This window comes from Myotis yumanensis, unplaced genomic scaffold, assembly GCF_028538775.1.
Source record: "Myotis yumanensis isolate MYYU_CA2020_CCGP unplaced genomic scaffold, mMyoYum1.0.hap1 SCAF_1, whole genome shotgun sequence".
NCBI classification, from domain to species: domain Eukaryota; kingdom Metazoa; phylum Chordata; class Mammalia; order Chiroptera; family Vespertilionidae; genus Myotis; species Myotis yumanensis.
Genome location: NW_027223752.1, coordinates 39,509,449 through 39,526,731, shown reverse-complemented (window position 1 = coordinate 39,526,731; position 17,283 = coordinate 39,509,449). Strand labels below are relative to the sequence as shown.

Genomic DNA, 17,283 nt, shown 5'->3' with positions numbered 1-17,283 from the left:
CAGACTGTGGTTACAGAGAATAGTAAGATTTAGTCTCTGTCCTAAAGGAACTGCCAGAAAATCAGAAGGATTTTGTTCTAGTCAACTTTCAGTTTCATAGCATTGTTTCATCTGAAATGAATTCCTGTGATTTCATGTAATTAATTTCCAAAATGAAGTACAAGAGCGTCTTCTAAAACCAACATAATAGGTATTCCTTTATTCCCATTTAATGTAGATACGCTTTGGTTAATGATACTGAAATTTTGTAGTGGATATTGATCCCCCAAAATGAAGCCTTGCCTAGTGGACCTTTTTTATGAAGAATGTGATTTTGTGTACACACACACACACACACACACACACACATAGGAATCTGACTTTATGGCAAGATAGTGTTCTGGATTTAATCTATATATTTTAAATTAAGTGTTAGTAACTACCTTTATGACATTTGCCATTTAATTTTGCAGTACTTCATATCTATTTATTAATAACCTGTCTTGTTACCAAAAGTATATACAATACACTGTGATAAAGCTAGGTAACGTGTTTGAATGAAAGAGATTAAAGGGTTAGATAACAGGGTGAATCCAGAGAACTTAAAAGAAACAGATGGTGCCATATTTAGTAACTGCAGAGTTACTAAAGATGAGATGTAAATTTATTTTCAGCAAAGGAAAATGCTCTTTATTTTTTAAAATTCACTTGTTCATAAGATTAATGCATATTCATTACCATAAAGAAGGAAAGTTTTTCACTATCAGTTAATTTCTCTTTTTTCTTATTACATTTTTTATTTAACAGAATTACTGAATTGATGGGATATGAACCAGAAGAACTTTTGGGCCGCTCAATTTATGAATATTATCATGCTTTGGACTCTGATCATCTGACCAAAACTCATCATGATAGTAAGCACAATGGAGTAACTCATTGATATTCTCTTTTAACTCTTTTCAGTCTCTTTACTTTTTGGTCATACAGCCACGTACATTTAACTTTTTGGTTAATATTAACCAGTCTTTCTAGATATATCTTAACAAAACTCTTCCTAAAGGATCTTAACCATTAAATCTATGCTTTATATTTGTTCAAGCAATACTAGTTAAAGCAGAATCATTTGATATCGAAAACTTCCCAGGTGTTTTAAATACAAAGGCTCAAAAAATATATTGCAGGATATTGTAGCATCATTTTCAGAATTCATACAAAGCATTCAGAAAATAATTGTGCGATGAAGTGAATTGTTTAGCGAAGTGAAGGTGATTAACAGCATGTACTAGTGGTAATAAGTACCCTGGTCATAAGATACATTTTTCAAATTTACTCAAACATTATTTAAATATTCCACGATAAGTAAAACTTTGGAATTTTTCACTTGCCTGTTGAATCTGTACCTGAAAATGACTTCCCAGTATGATTGGGGATGCCTGAATGTCACTGAATGTGATTAGTCATGAACTACCAAATGGCCACCAATATTCATGATAATATCATCTTTACTATTTCTCTAGTACTTTCTCCCAAATCAGTAATTAAGATTGCTTAAAGTGCCAAAGACTTCAGCATATCAATTGAGGTTCAAATATGCTAGCATAGCTATTTGAAGCATCTTTGGTTATCTGGAAACTATAGCGGGAATTTAAGAAAATAAGAGCAATACTTCTTTCTTGAACGTTCTTGCTAGAGATTATTATTCATTCTCTAGTCAGTAAAGGAATTTTAGTCACTGTTGTCCCTCATTCCTGGCTTTGATTTTATTTAAAGTGACAGGAATTTATTTTGGGGGTTAGAAGAATAAAATTGGGTACCTTTTCAGCTATGCTGGGGCTTTTTCTCTTTCAATTTAAACAATTACAACTGATTCCATTAATGTAAACATCTCTCCTTTTCTAAAACAACAATCAACATTTAGCATCCATTTGATTGACAGTTCAGTTGTTTTTTTCTCTGCATGACTCTTTCCATTTTACTCCTAGTGTTTACTAAAGGACAAGTAACCACAGGACAGTACAGGATGCTTGCCAAAAGAGGTGGTTATGTCTGGGTTGAAACTCAAGCAACTGTCATATATAACACTAAGAACTCTCAACCACAGTGCATTGTCTGCGTAAATTTTGTTGTGAGGTAAGCTTGGAAAATAAATATTTTGGGAAAATAAGTAATAACTCTTTTGGATACTCTACTTTTAAAGGGAGAGAAGGTTTTCAACATTAACTGAATTTTATTTTCTCATTTCTACCTAGTTACGGTTTTCAGTACTGTAATCTGTGTTTCCAGGCCAGCTTTTCTACAGTGATTCCACTACTACCAATAGCTGTCTATCTCCATTCTTTTCACTCCTATTTTTTAAAAGACCTTAAAAAAATACCAAATCTATGGATTAGTTTGTTCTAGTCATACAGCTGTCAGCATGTATTATCTCACAACAGCTATGTTATTTTTATAGGAACAATACTGGCCTTGGAATAGTTAGGTTTGTGTCGTAGCTCTGTCATTTCTCCATAAACTTGGGAAAGTCTCATTTCTCTGAATTTCATTCATATTTGAGAGATAATAATACTTAATTCAAAAGGTTATATGAGAACTAAATTAAATTCTATGTGAGATTACTATAAAAGGCTGTATAATGTGATACGTGGTTCTTGAATATTCTTGAGTTGTTCCCTTAGCTGATGGGCTTGTGAATGTTATAGATATCATAAACGAATCTTTCATTTGATCAGTTTCAAATGCCCCCATTTAGTCCATCTTCCACATTACTACCACGCTGGTTTTTCTTGCATGTATATACCTGCTCATCTCATTTTCTTTAGAATTGTTTTAAAGATCCCTTGGTCACCTCCATGATAAAGCCTCACCTACTTGCAGAGCATCATTTCTTGTCATTACCTTCTATACACCCATGCTTTCATAATTGCAGCCCTCTTTCTAACATCTATGGCTAGGAAGACTTTGGTCATTTGTTTTTATTTTTGCCAATTCTGACACCATCCTTTAATATTTTAATATTAGTGCCAAAGAGTTTTGGTGACTTTCCCATTACATAAGAATCAATTACTTGGAATGCCCTTTTCCCCCCTCATCGCAGTCTACCTAACAAATACTATTTGAGTCCAAGTTTCAGCTTGTGGGCCCCTCTCTGAAGCAAGCCTTCTCCATTTTAGCAATCATTACTTTGTTTGCACATTTACTTTCACACTGGTCTATAAAACTTGAGGGAAAGGGTTGGGTGTTCTATAAACTTGAAGGAAAGGGTTGGCTCAAGCATGTCAAACTTGCGGGCCACGAGCCGCATGCGGCCCACAATGAATATTTTTGCGGCCCAGCCAATATAATGGTATGTAAGAAATGTTTCAATAAAAATGTTGTAACTTGCCGAAACCGGTTTGGCTCAGTGGATAGAGTGTCGGCCTGCGGACTGAAAGGTCCCAGGTTCGATTCCGGTCAAGGGCATGTACCTGGGTTGTGGGCACATCCCCAGTAGGAGATGTGCAGGAGGCAGCTGGTCGATGTTTCTCTCTCATCGATGTTTCTAACTCTCTATCTCTCTCCCTTCCTCTCTGTAAAAAATCAATAAAATATATTTTAAACAAAAAAGTAGTTAAAAAAAAAATGTTGTAACTTAATTTTTACAATATCCTGTTAAACATAACTAGAGGCCCGGTGCACAAAATTCACACATGGGTAGGGTCCCTAGTCCTGGCTGGTGATCAAGGCTGAATCAGGGCCTTCTGGCTGCCGGCTGGGGCCTTCCTTTATTCCGAGCTAACCCCTGGTGGTCAGCGCTCAGCATAGCGAGCAATCGAACTCCCCGTCTCCCAATCAAACTCCCGAGGGGACACTTTGCATATTAGCCTTTTATATATATATATACTAGAGGCCTGGTGCACAAAAATTTGTGCACTCGGGGGGGCGTCCCTCAGCCCAGCCTGTGCCCTCTCGCAGTCTGGGACCCCTCAGGGGATGACCACCTGCTGGCTTAGGCCCGCTCCCTGGGGGATTGGGCCTAAGATGGCAATCAGACATCCCTCTGGCAGCCTGGCAGCCCTCAGGGGATGTCCACTTGCCAGCAGGGAGCAGGCCTAAACTGCAATCGGACATCCTTAGCGCTGCTGAGGAGGCAGGAGAGGCTCCCACCACAACCGCTGTACTGGCAGCCATCAGCCTGGCTTGTGGCTGAGCAGAGCTCCTCCCATGTGAGAGCGCCCTGACCACCAGAGGGCAGCTCCTGCATTGAGTGTCTGCCCCCTGGTGGTCAGTGTGTGTCATAGTGACCAGTCATTCCCAGTCCTTCTGCTGTTAGGGTCAGTTTGCATATTACCCTTTTACTATATAGGATAGAGGCCTGGTGCTCGGGTGGGGGCCGGCTGGTTTGCCCTGAAGGGTGTCCTGGATCAGGGTGGGGGTCCCGCTTGGGTGCCTGGCCAGCCTGGATGAGGGGATGATGGCTGTTTGCAGCTGGTCACACCCCCTTCAGGGTGGGGGTCCCCACTGGGGTGCCTGGCCAGTCTGGGTGAGGGGCTAAGGGCCGTTTTCAGGCTGGCGGGTGACTGAAACTCCCAACCTCTCCTTTTTTTTCTTTTTTCTTTTTTTTTTTATTCTGGGATTTATTTACCTTCTATAGCTGTCACTGGAGCTGAGAGCCGGCTTTAGCTCTGAGGCTCGGCTCCAGCTCTGAGACCTCGGTTTGTTTGGCTTCTATAATTGAAACACTGTTGCAACTCCAGCTCTGAGGCCCCACTGGCTGAAAGCAGGTTTCTGGGGTTTGTTTAGCTTCTATAATTGCAACATTGTTTCTTAGACTGCAGCTCAGAGGCTGGCAGCGGCAGGCGGGGAAACTTCGCTTCCTCCATCACTGGAGCAAGCAAGCCTCCTGTTCGCTTCAGCTGCCTGGCTGCTGGCCGCCATCTTGGTTGGCAGTTACTTTGCATATCGCCCTGATTAGCCCATGGGAAGCGTGTCGGAGGTACGGTTAATTACCATGTTTGTCTATTATTAGATAGGGTGTGTGTGTGTGTGTGTGTGTGTGTGTGTTTTATTCGAGCAATACTAGTTAAAGCAGATTGCCACATCATTAGTCTTGTACTGACTTGTCTGGTATGCGCAACAGGAAATATTTTGCTTTCGGAGAACAATAGGTTTTTTGTTTGTTTGTTTGTTTGTTTGTTTTTTACAACGAGGAAAGGAGAGGGATAGAGAGTTAGAAACATCGATGAGAGAGAAACATCGACCAGCTGCCTCCTGCACACCCCCTACTGGGGATGTGCCCACAACCAAGGTACATGCCCTTGACCAGAATCGAACCTGGGACCTTTCAGTCCGCTGGCCAACGCTCTATCCACTGAGCCAAACAGGTTACGGCAAAATAGGTTTATTTGCGTTACACTTATTGATTTGTGCAGTTATTCAGTGTCTGGAAAGTTTATGTTCAAGAAAAAATAATTTTTATTAAAATGTTCTATTATTTTATGTTAACGATTATTCTTTTATTTCAGCCCTTTGTATTCAGCACGTCTCTATCAAAATAATCCTATGTTTCTATGAAAATTGAAGCTTTTGTTTTTTGCGGCCTGCATAAACTTAAACCTTGTTTATTTGGCCCGTGTTAGCCTTTGAGTTTGACATGCGTGGGTTGGATGTTTTATTTTTGTATCAGTTTATTTCACATAGTAAATACTATTTGTTGATGAAAGGAGCAATAACATTTATATTTAAACCAAATGAATATGGAGTTGTTTATTATCTCTTTTCAACTCTACCCCCACAGGTGATATCACGATATCATTTTCCTACCACTAAAGAAAATATGGCATCCCTCTTAGAAAGAAAGACCTGAGTCATTTACCTATATATCTTTATATTCTAGGACCATCCTTATTGCCAAAGAATTCTTCTGTGCCAATTTCATTATATGAGTCAACATAAAAATTAGGAAGGTCTATTTATGTCTTTTATGTACTTGACTGTTACATTTCTTTGTCACCACTACTCTTCCCAAAAGGATAGCTGAAGTTTCTTAATTGAAATTAGTCAAATATTTGAATTATCTTATACTGTGAATTTTAATAGGTCTTTATTTCATATTGGTATTTTCAACCCTAAATGAATGAGAGATTAGGTCACAAGATCTTAAAATGTTCAAGAGATAAGTGTCCCTTTTCCTCTACCCCCATTATGTCAACTGCTCATTTAAGAATTACTGATCTCTCTTTTTGACAGTGGTATTATTCAGCACGACTTGATCTTCTCCCTTCAACAAACAGAGTGTGTCCTCAAACCAGTTGAATCTTCAGATATGAAAATGACTCAGCTATTCACCAAAGTTGAATCAGAAGATACAAGTAGCCTCTTTGATAAACTTAAGAAAGAACCTGATGCTTTAACTTTGCTGGCCCCGGCAGCTGGAGACACAATCATATCTTTAGATTTTGGCAGCAATGGTGGGTCTTTAGTTAGTTTGTTAATTGCCTAAATTGTGTCTGCTGATGCAAGCCCATTTTAACTGAACTTGATGCTAACATATTTTGTTGGTAATCATTTGGACATCATGGTCTTATATATTTCATTTTTCATAGTCTTCTTAAAAGTATTTGCTTAAATATTTTGCCTCTGTAATTTCTCAGCATTCCTGTTTTTGTCACATTGTTAGAAATTGTGCTTCAAAGTGTCCTTAAGGTATTTCTTCTCCCCACTTTAATTTTTCTCAGCTACTCTTCTATTTCTACATTCTGTCATATTTTCTTCACGATTTAGCAAAATTATATTGCAATTGGTATAGTTGCATTAAAGGATAAATAAGCAGTCATACCAATATCAAACATTAAAAATGAAAATTGTAATTTCAAACTAGGGTAAATTTTAATGAAGAAATGGTTGGAATTACTGGTTTTTTTATGTCATGTAAATTAATAGGAGTTGTCAGTAGTGGGTTAGAAAGATAACTCAGACTTATGGTTATACCATAGTATCTGTAAACTTTCTGATTAAGAAAAATTGGCTAACATTTTTGTTGTTTGAGCGAACTAGACAAACCTTTGGTAAAAGGGGACATATTCTATATATGTTAAAATCTAGATATTCTTTAAATTGATTTTTTTTTTCCCCTACAGACACAGAAACTGATGACCAACAACTTGAGGAAGTTCCATTATATAATGATGTAATGCTCCCCTCATCTAATGAAAAATTACAGAGTATAAATTTGGCAATGTCTCCATTACCTGCCTCTGAAACTCCAGAGCCACTTCGAAGTAGTGCCGACCCTGCGCTCAATGAGGAAGTTGCATTAAAATTAGAACCAAATCCAGAGTCATTGGAACTTTCTTTTACCATGCCCCAGATTCAAGATCAGCCTGCTAGTCCTTCTGATGGAAGTACTAGACAAAGTTCGCCTGAGGTGGGTGTTGTGATGTAATAAAAAAAAGGATAAATTTCAGATTTTAATGTTCAGGAAAGAATGTATTTGTAGGTTTTATTCAAACTTTAATTTGAACCACATGTCATGGATTTTGTTATTGTGCATTTTAGCACTTGAAAATGACTGCAATAATTGTTAAGAGCTTGACTTGGACCTTAGTGGAACATGGGAAAGAACTGGCTTAACAGAAATCTAAAGGAAAAACTCTATATCAATAAGACAAAAATAAAAAACTTGAATTTAGACATCCACAGAGAAAAAACTGTGTGTGCCTATGATAGGTCTAAGCCCATACATATTAACCATTGAGTTGGAGAATTGTCCAGCAGCAAAAGGCTTAAAAGCAAAAGGACCCTAAGCTCTGCCCAGTTTAGTACAGTTTCCATTACTATTTTGAAATTTTCAGTAAGTATAACATGAAAATACCGAATCTAACATAGAGTAAATACGTAATAACTGTTTTTTATGCAAGTTCTCTCACAATAAAAGTTCTCTTTAAGGGCAAGGTTGGGCTAAGACTAAAGGTATCACATAGGGCTCTATTTCTAAATCTAGAGTGCTTCAACTTTAGAGCTTCCTGTATCTAAAAATATGCTCAAGAGTTGGGTAACAGATCTGAATATGATGACTTGATAAATGAGGCACAAATAAGTTTTAATAGGTGATAAATAATTTCATATTAAGTATTTATGGAATCAAAACTGGCAAGCTAAAAGTAGGAGATTTGACATCTCATAGCCTTCTGGAGAACACATCCTAATCTCTGGTTACACAGCACTGCAATACTGTGACAATTGATTTTATAACCCAGATGGCTACTAAATGACTAATGGATAGGTAGTGTATATAGTGTGGATATGCTGGACAAAGGGATGATTCATGTCCATGGCAGGACATAGTGGGACAGTGCAAAGTTTCATTACACTCAGAACAATGCAAAATTTAAAACTTACCAATTGCTTACTTTGGGGATTTCCCATTTAATGTTTTCAGACCTGAGTTGTCCACAGGTAACTGAGAAACTGCAGAAAGTGAAACCTCAGATAAGGGGAAGCTATTGTATTAGCAAAAATTGTTAAAAGTGTAAGCTCAAAAATTTAACTTTTCACTAGTTAGATGAAATTTGATAGAACAAATGGACTTTGTTGTGTATTGTCTGAGATCTGGTTGGAGAATTCTAACAACTAGCAAAACACAGAGGCTTATTCTGGGAAAGTGAATACATTTAATTCCTTTTACAGCCTACCAGTCCCAGTGAGTATTGTTTTGATGTTGATAGTGATATGGTCAATGAATTCAAGTTGGAATTGGTTGAGAAACTTTTTGCTGAAGACACGGAAGCAAAGAATCCATTTTCTACTCAGGTATATGAATTTGTTTATTATATTTTACATTAATCTTTATTAAATTTTTAGTCTAATGACTTTGAGTTTAACTTGTTTTTCTTTTGTACGATGCGGCCATTGTAAAAACTCATACATTTGTTGTTTTATAGGACACTGATTTAGACTTGGAGATGTTAGCTCCTTATATCCCAATGGATGATGACTTCCAGTTACGTTCCTTTGATCAGTTGTCACCATTGGAAAGCAGTTCTACAAGCCCTCAAAGTGCGAGCACAGTTACAGTATTCCAGCTGACTCAAATGGAAGAACCACCTGTTACCACCACCACTACCACTGCCACCACTGATGAATTAAAAACACTCACAAAAGATGGTATGGAAGACATTAAAATATTGATTGCATCTCCATCTCCTACCCATGTACCTAAAGAAACTTCTAGTACCACAACATCACCGTATAGTGATAATCGAAGTCGGACAGCCTCACCAAACAGAGCAGGAAAAGGAGTTATAGAACAGACAGAAAAATCTCATCCAAGAAGCCCTAACGTGTTATCTATCACTCTGAGTCAAAGGTATTTATTTATGTGTAACATTAAAGTTATAGTTCTTTTATTTTTTAGAAAATGTGTATGATGGTAAATTATTTCTAAATGTAGCAAACTTTCTGATGTAATATGCTTTAAAGTACATAAAATTGATATAAGAAATTTTGAACTTAGAACAAGCACTCTAGGAACTATTTCTAAATTAGCTTATGTGTTTATTTTCTCTAAAATAGTCATCACCTATCTAAATGTAGGGTCTTCTAATACCTCTAAAAATAAAATCTAGCTAGTAAGTTCTGTAAATGTACAAAAACTGGCTTGGTATGTGTTTTATGTATGTATGTATGTATGTATGTATGTATGTGTGTGTATATATATATTGATTTCAGAGAGGAAGGGAGAGGGAGAGAGAAATAGAAACATCAATGATGAGAGAGTATCATTGATCAGCTACCTCCTGCACGCCCCCTACTGGGGATCAAGCCCACATCCTGAGCATATGCCCTTGACCATAATTGAACCCAGGACCTTCCAGTCCATAGTCCAACACTCTATCCACTGAGCCAAACCAACTAGGGCTGGCTTGGTTTCTTATGGTTGGTTAAATCAGGCTAGTTTATTCTCACTGCTTCTGTTTTATGGAGCACTTATTTAGCTTACCTGAAAAAAAGTCCTTCCTACTTCAGGGTATTTCCAATTCCACAGTGAGCCTGAAGGTCTTCAGTCCTCAGTATTCAGTATAGATATTTATAAGACTTCTTTTTAAATTTTATGTATAGTTATGTTATAATTGCTTTTATTTTTTAAAAATGCATTTTCACTGATTTCAGAGATGAAGAGAGAGAGCGAGTGAGAAATATCGATGAGAATCATTGATTGGCTGCCTCCTGCACACCCACACTAGGGACTGAGCCTGCAACCGGGCATGTGCCCTGACCAGGAATCGAACCGTGATCTCCTAGTTCATAGGTCAACGCTCAACCACTAAGCCACACCAGCTGGGCATATTTTTCATTACTTATTTATAGAACATTATATTTTATAGGTTAAATAGGATTTTAAGAGCTACAGCAGGAATCTAAGCCTGATTTTATGACATTGCTTCTATGGAGTAAATTTAAGCAAATATCTGGACACCAAACACATTTTAAGTTATACTTTATGTATATAATTTGTAATGGGACTTAACATGTTTTAAATTTAAAGCTCTAATTACAGGAAATAAGTTTTAGCTAGTCAGTGGGGCAGTGTGTGTAGGAGAAAAATGATTCTTTTTCTACTGTGCCTAGACTGATCCAGATATCAGTAGCAATGGGAAAAGGCACTGCCATAGCCAGGGCTCATGGCATATTGCTTCTGCCTTGAATCAATGCTTTCTTTGATCTAGAATGCTGGGAGAGGCCTTTTCCTAGACATAAGAAAAGATCTTGGAGCTTTAGATATAAAAAGGAGCATTTTACATTACTTTATAAATTACTATGTTACCAACTGACTTTAAACTCCGAGTTCCACTAGGGCAGTGGTCGCCAACCTTGTGGGTCCACAGACCACTGGTTGGTGACCGCTGCTTTAGGGCAATGACAGTGTCTTTGTTGACATTTTAGTGGTATTAATACTTAATTCAGTCCCTGTTGTGTAGTAGCTATACAATGAATGGTTATTGTGTGGACAGATGAATGAATATCCTCTATAATAATAAAAGCATAATATGCTAATTATACTGGATAGCCAAAAGTCCTTCCGGACAAAGCCGTGGTGGCCGGCAGCAGCAGCAGCAGCAGCAGCAGGGTAATGGGGGCGGCACCTTCCCCTGATTGGCCTGGTTGTCTCCAGCAGAGGGAGGCTGGAGGCGGTGGCGGGGTGATGGGGGCAGCACCTTCCCCTGATCCACCCAGTCGCCTCCTGCAGAGGGAGGCCAGACTACGGCTTAGGCGGAGAGCAGGCCTAAGCCATCAGTAGGACATCCCCTGAGGGTTCCTGGATGTGAGAGGGGCAGGCCGGGCTGAGGGACTCTCACCCACCCCCCTCACCCCCCATGCATGAATTTTCATGCACCGGGCCTCTAGTAGTAATATAATGGTGATGACAATGACCTTTTTACAGTTGACTAGTAGCTACAGGAGACTATGAATATTCAGTTTTCTGAACAACTATATAGTTGTCAAAACCAAAGTCTTAGTATCAAATCATGTTACAATATTTTTTTACATTAGTTCCACTATAGTATGCACTAAATACCTTACGACATGAATTTTATGAACTATAGGGGCTTTTTCGTTACTATTTCTCTAGGTAGTTATTTGCAAAATCAAAGTGCTATACTAAGTCAGACAACTTTATAGTAAAGATTAAAGATAACCATTAAAAGTACTGCTACTGCCCTTGCCGGTGTGGCTCAGTTGGTTGGAGCATTGTTCCATACACCAAAAGGTGACGATGTTTTTCTCTCACATGGATATTTCCCGTTCTCTCTCCCTCCCCCTCCCTCCCTTCCTCTATCTAAAATCATTTTTTTAAAAAGTACTACTGAGGTGATGTTTACACTATACACTGAATTATACATCATAAAGATAATATAGTTATGTAAGAATTTTAAAACCTGCCTGTCTGTATATTGGACATTTTACAAAACTGCATGTAGGAAGGAGTTAGGCAGCGGTTCTCAACCTGTGGGTTGCGACCATTGGAAAACACATATAGCATATCAGATATTTACATTACGATTCATAACAGTAGCAAAATTACAGTTATGAAGTAGCAACGAAAGTAATTTTATGGTTGGGGGTCACCACAACATGAGGAACTGTATTAAAAGGTCGCGGCATTAGGAAGGTTGAGAACCACTGAGATAGAGTAATATACATTGAGTGGCCAGATTATTATGATGGGCCAGATTATTATGACCACCCCATCAGTACTTCATTGACACTTCCAAAAATACTGAATATTGAAAACTTCCTAAGAAAATACTCTCAAGGTTTTATCATTATTATTATTATTATTTGCATAACTAATTCATTTCATTGTATTGATGGGGTGGTCATAATAATCTGGCCAGTCATAATAATCTGGCCACTCAGTGTGTTACTTGCCCATATACATTCTCAACTATATGTGAAACAGAGCAAGGAGCCATTTATGATTAATGTATTAATGGGGGAGTTCTTGAGAAGACAAAGTAGCTATGATAAAATTGATGTATTTGACCCACCAAGTAGTTCTTCACTATTTAATATTAATTTTAGATGCAGGTTTGATAACATATCAATACTGGAGGCAAATTGACTTAGTAGGAAGATCACTGGGAGGGCATGGATCTAAAGAGATCTAGAATGTACTTCCATATCCACAACTAATTAGCAGTGGAACTCTGAGATATTTACCTAATGGGCCTCAGGTTTCTCATTTATAAAATGGGTATTATATATATATGTCACTATCTTTGGGATTGGAGTGAAATTAAAATGAACTAATGAACATGAAATGTTTTATGAACTGAAAATGCTATGCAAGTGTGAAATTAATTTTTTATCACAGTAGTCCTGAGATTATCTGAATTATATTAGATGGAATGAAAGGCCAATATTTAAGTTTTTGACTTATAAAGATATCAATCTAGTTCACTTCTATTAATAGAAAAATGCAGCCCTAGCCCGTTTGGCTCAGTGGATAGAGCATCCGCCTGTGGACTGAAGGGTCCCAGGTTCGATTCCGGTCAAGGGCATGTACCTTGGTTGCGGGCACATCCCCAGTGGGGGGCGTGCAGGAGGCAGCTGATCGATGTTTCTCTCTCATCGATGTTTCTGGCTCTCTGTCCCTCTCCCTTCCTCTCTGTAAAAAATCAATAAAATATATATTTTAAAAAAAAGAAAGAAAAATGCAAATTTTAGGATATTTTGTTCTGAAAATTGAGCTTCAGTGTTGAGCGTCTGCCCCCTGGTGGTCAATGTGCTCCCACAGCCAACCTCCCTCTGCTGGCCAACCTCCCATGGTCCCTTCCCCCAGCCAGCCGGCCCCTATTGACCCCAATCAGCCCCAATTGTCAGCCAGGCCAGGGGACCCCATCTGTGCACAAATTTGTGCACCGGGCCTCTAGTATAAATATATTTTGTTGAAAAAAGCTACTTGGATAGTTCTAAAAAATAATAAAACAACCACATTTTTATTTAAATTTTTTTCTTTCAGAACTACTGTTCCTGAGGAAGAACTAAATCCAAAGATACTAGCTTTGCAGAATGCTCAAAGAAAACGAAAAATAGAACATGATGGTTCACTTTTTCAAGCAGTAGGAATTGTAAGTGTAAGAGTATGTGTTTGCCTTTTCTAGTCTAGCTAATGTTCTCTTTATAAGTTACATCTATAGTAATAATAGAGGGATATGCAAATTGGTTGAGACACCCTCATGCAACGACCGAACGGCAGGCTGCGTGGGGCGACCAGGCCAGCGGCGGGGTTGGGGGGAGTTAGGGGCGACCAGGCCGGAGGGGGCGGTGGGCAGTTGAGGGTGACCAGGCCGGCAGGGGGGCAGTTAGGGGCTACCAGGCCGGCAGGGGGGGGCAGTTAGGGGTGATCAGGCTGGCAGGCAGAAGCAGTTAGGGATGATCAGGCTGGCAGCGGGGTCAGTTAGGGGTGATCAGGCAGGCAGGCAGGCAGGTAAGCGGTTAGGAGCCAACGGTCCTGGATTGTAAGAGGGATGTCCGATTGCCCCCCCTGGGATCGGGCCTAAACCGGCAGTCGGAATCCCCTGAGGGTCCCGGAATGGAGAGGGTGCAGGCTGGGCTGAGGGGACACCCCCACACACACCCCATGCACAAATTTCGTGCAGCGGGGCTCTAGTATATATATATAGATAATTCCTTGTTTCTTCTAAATACTAAAGTTGTATTTTTAGAATTAAACATTGGTCGTTTTTTTCACTTTATACACACTTTCTTAAAAACAAAGACAATGAATACATTCTCAGTGTAAAAATTTCAGATAATACAGATGTATTTTGAGTAAAATGTGATGTTCTCCCCTTATTCCACCCAACATCACCACCAGTCTTGTTCTCTTCCCTTTAAGTTAATTTCCCCTTCTTATTCCCAAAACACAATAGTTTTGTTAAGTCAATGTTCTTGTAACCCATACCGATATTTTAAGATTAACTGGAAAGAATTTATAGAGAAGTTGTTAGCCATAATGTGTGGCAAATAAATGTCTTGATCATTTAGTAGTGGTAAGAGAAAGAATTAAAAACAATTTGGGGCAGTATTTGATTTAAGAAGCCTGCCTTCTCCATGTTATTAAACTTTCATTGATATCAAAGTTTTTGATTTTTTTAAAAACTGAACGTAGTAAAATTGAAATAACTTTCCTCTTTTTAGGGAACATTATTACAGCAGCCAGATGATCGTGCAACTACCACATCACTTTCTTGGAAACGTGTAAAAGGATGCAAATCTAATGAACAGAATGGAATGGAGCAAAAGACTATTATTTTAATACCCTCTGGTTAGTTTATTCTTTTTGTCCTGAATATCAATAGGAGAATTATATGGCTTTTTATTTAAGAGCTTTGTTCTAAGTGAGAGTGGTTTTCATTCCTTAGCAAGATTAAAAACTAAGGTAGCATTTTACCTAATGTCTGTAACAGCTATTTCAAGATGGAACTTTATTTTTTTAGTAATTATCTTTGATATGTCTATGTATTATTAATATTGAATAGAAGCTAAACCTTGTAAATGTTTATGCCTTTTTCTAAATTGATTTAGCACTCCTTTGTCCTTCCTTGTATCTTGTGAACATTTCTGACATAGCACCAGTAACACTTGATTGCACTTACTTGTTTACATAGCGATGGTTTACAGTTTTACACCATAGACTAAAAACCCTTTCAGAAAGAGTTTATTTGCCTTATTTTCCCAATGCTTAGCGCATAGTGGGTGTTTAATAATAACCATTGACTAGATGAATGAATACTTAGATATCTCTTTGTTTTCCAGATTTAGCATGTAGACTCCTCGGGCAATCAATGGATGAGAGTGGATTACCACAGCTGACCAGTTACGATTGTGAAGTTAATGCTCCTATACAAGGCAGCAGAAACCTACTGCAGGGTGAAGAATTACTCAGAGCGCTGGATCAAGTTAACTGAGCTTTTTCATAATCTCATTCCTTTATTTTGGACACTGGTGGCTCATTACCTAAAGCAGTCTATTTATATTTTCTATATCTAATTTTAGAAGCCTGGCTACAATACTGCACAAACTCTGTTAGTTCAGTTTTGATCCCTTTACTTAATTTACATTCATGCCAGATCACAGACAGCACATTTTCACAGTTCTTTGGTATTTAAACCATTGCATTGCAGTAGCATCATTTTTAAAATGCACCTTTTTATTTATTTATTTTGGGCTAGGGACCTAGTTTGTCCCTTATCGAATTATTTTTAATAAGATGCCATTTAATCTTTTAAGAAGGCGGTAACCTTTCATCATGATCAGCTTGAAAAATTTTTACTCAGTTTTTCACATTTACATAAACAATAGTGATTTGCCAGCAGTACATGGTAGCCTCAATTGCACAATATATTTTCTTAAAAAATACCAGCAGTTACTCATGCAATATATACTGCATTTATAAAACTAGTTTTTAAGAACTTGTTTTTGGCCTATGAAATTGTTAAACCTGGAACATGACATTGTTAATCATATAATGATTCTTAAATGCTTGTATGGTTTATTATTAAATGGGTAAAGCCATTTACATGATATAGAAAGATACATATATCTGGAAGGTATGTGGCATTTATTTGGATAAAATTCTCAATTCAGAGAAATGAATTTGATGTTTGTATAGTCACTTTGCCAGCTCAATAAAAAAACAATACCCTATCTGTAGTTGTGGAAATTTATGCTAATATTGTGTAATTGATATTAAACCTAAATGTTCTGCCCACCCTATTGGTATAAAGATGTTTTGAGCAGATTGTGTACAAACAAAAACAAAATCATGCTTTGTTAGCAAAATTGCCTAGTATGTTAATTTGCTCAAAATTTGATGTTTGGTTTTATGCACTTTGTCGCGATTAACATCCTGTTTTCATATAGATTTCAATAATTGAGTGATTTTAGAGGTATTATTTTAGAAATATATAGTTGTCACAGTAAATATCTTGTTTTTCTATGTGCATTGTACAAAATTTTCATTCCTTTTGCTCTTTGTGGTTGGATCTAACACTAACTGTGTTGTTTTGTTACTTCAAATAAACATCTTCTGTGGACCAGGCCCTCCTTGATCAGCTTTTATGTTAATGTTTATTTCAATACCTCCAACTCCTAAAATTGCCAACAATTTAAGTATTTTATGAAGATTACATTTGCATGGATTGGTTATTTCAAGTAAAATCTATAATAATAAAAGCATAATATGCTAATTAGACCAGACGTCCTTCCAGACAACCTTCCAGATGAAGCCAGGACTGTGAGGGAAGCCCAGGTCCTGGGTGCCAGAGGGAAGCCAGTGCCGGCAGCCAGGGGAAGGAAGGCCTACTGTTACACGAATTTCATGCATCAGGCCTCTAGTAATTTTAATATGAAAGGGATGGGTGAAATGAATCCTAAACATTACAGTAACACTAGAGGCCTGGTGCACTCGGGGGAGAGGGGAAGTGTCTCTCAGCCCGACTTGCACCCTTTCCAATCTGGGAGCCCTCGGAATCTGGGACCTCTGGCTCCTAACCACTCACCTGCCTGCCTGCCCTAACCACTCTGCCTGCCTGCTTGCTCCCCCTAAGTGCCCTCCCCTGCTGGCCTGGTCTCCCCTATTAACTTTTTTTTTAATCTTAACCCCTTCATACACAATTGTATTTGACTTCCTTATTGGCTTCTCCCTGTCACAATTTTTCTCTCTGTGTAACACTTTTTCCTACTGACTCATCATTTATAAACTTTTCTTTCCTCATTTCCTACTTCTGTCCCATCATCCTTCCCATCTTTCTCCTACCC

At 38.1% G+C, this 17,283-nt stretch overlaps 1 protein-coding gene across 1 annotated transcript in view; it reads left to right on the top strand.

Annotated features, from left to right (window-relative positions):
* HIF1A (hypoxia inducible factor 1 subunit alpha) overlaps positions 1 to 16,564 on the top strand; it is a 61,126-nt gene extending 44,562 nt beyond the window's left edge. Inside the window, exons 7-15 of the mRNA XM_070418812.1 lie at positions 787 to 893; positions 1,962 to 2,109; positions 6,205 to 6,425; positions 7,095 to 7,381; positions 8,644 to 8,766; positions 8,898 to 9,322; positions 13,481 to 13,589; positions 14,662 to 14,788; positions 15,280 to 16,564. Of these exons, the coding sequence (XP_070274913.1) occupies positions 787 to 893; positions 1,962 to 2,109; positions 6,205 to 6,425; positions 7,095 to 7,381; positions 8,644 to 8,766; positions 8,898 to 9,322; positions 13,481 to 13,589; positions 14,662 to 14,788; positions 15,280 to 15,431 (1,699 nt within the window). The 3' untranslated portion in view covers positions 15,432 to 16,564. The remainder of the gene's footprint in view (positions 1 to 786; positions 894 to 1,961; positions 2,110 to 6,204; positions 6,426 to 7,094; positions 7,382 to 8,643; positions 8,767 to 8,897; positions 9,323 to 13,480; positions 13,590 to 14,661; positions 14,789 to 15,279) is intronic.
* Positions 16,565 to 17,283: the final 719 nt, after the last annotated feature.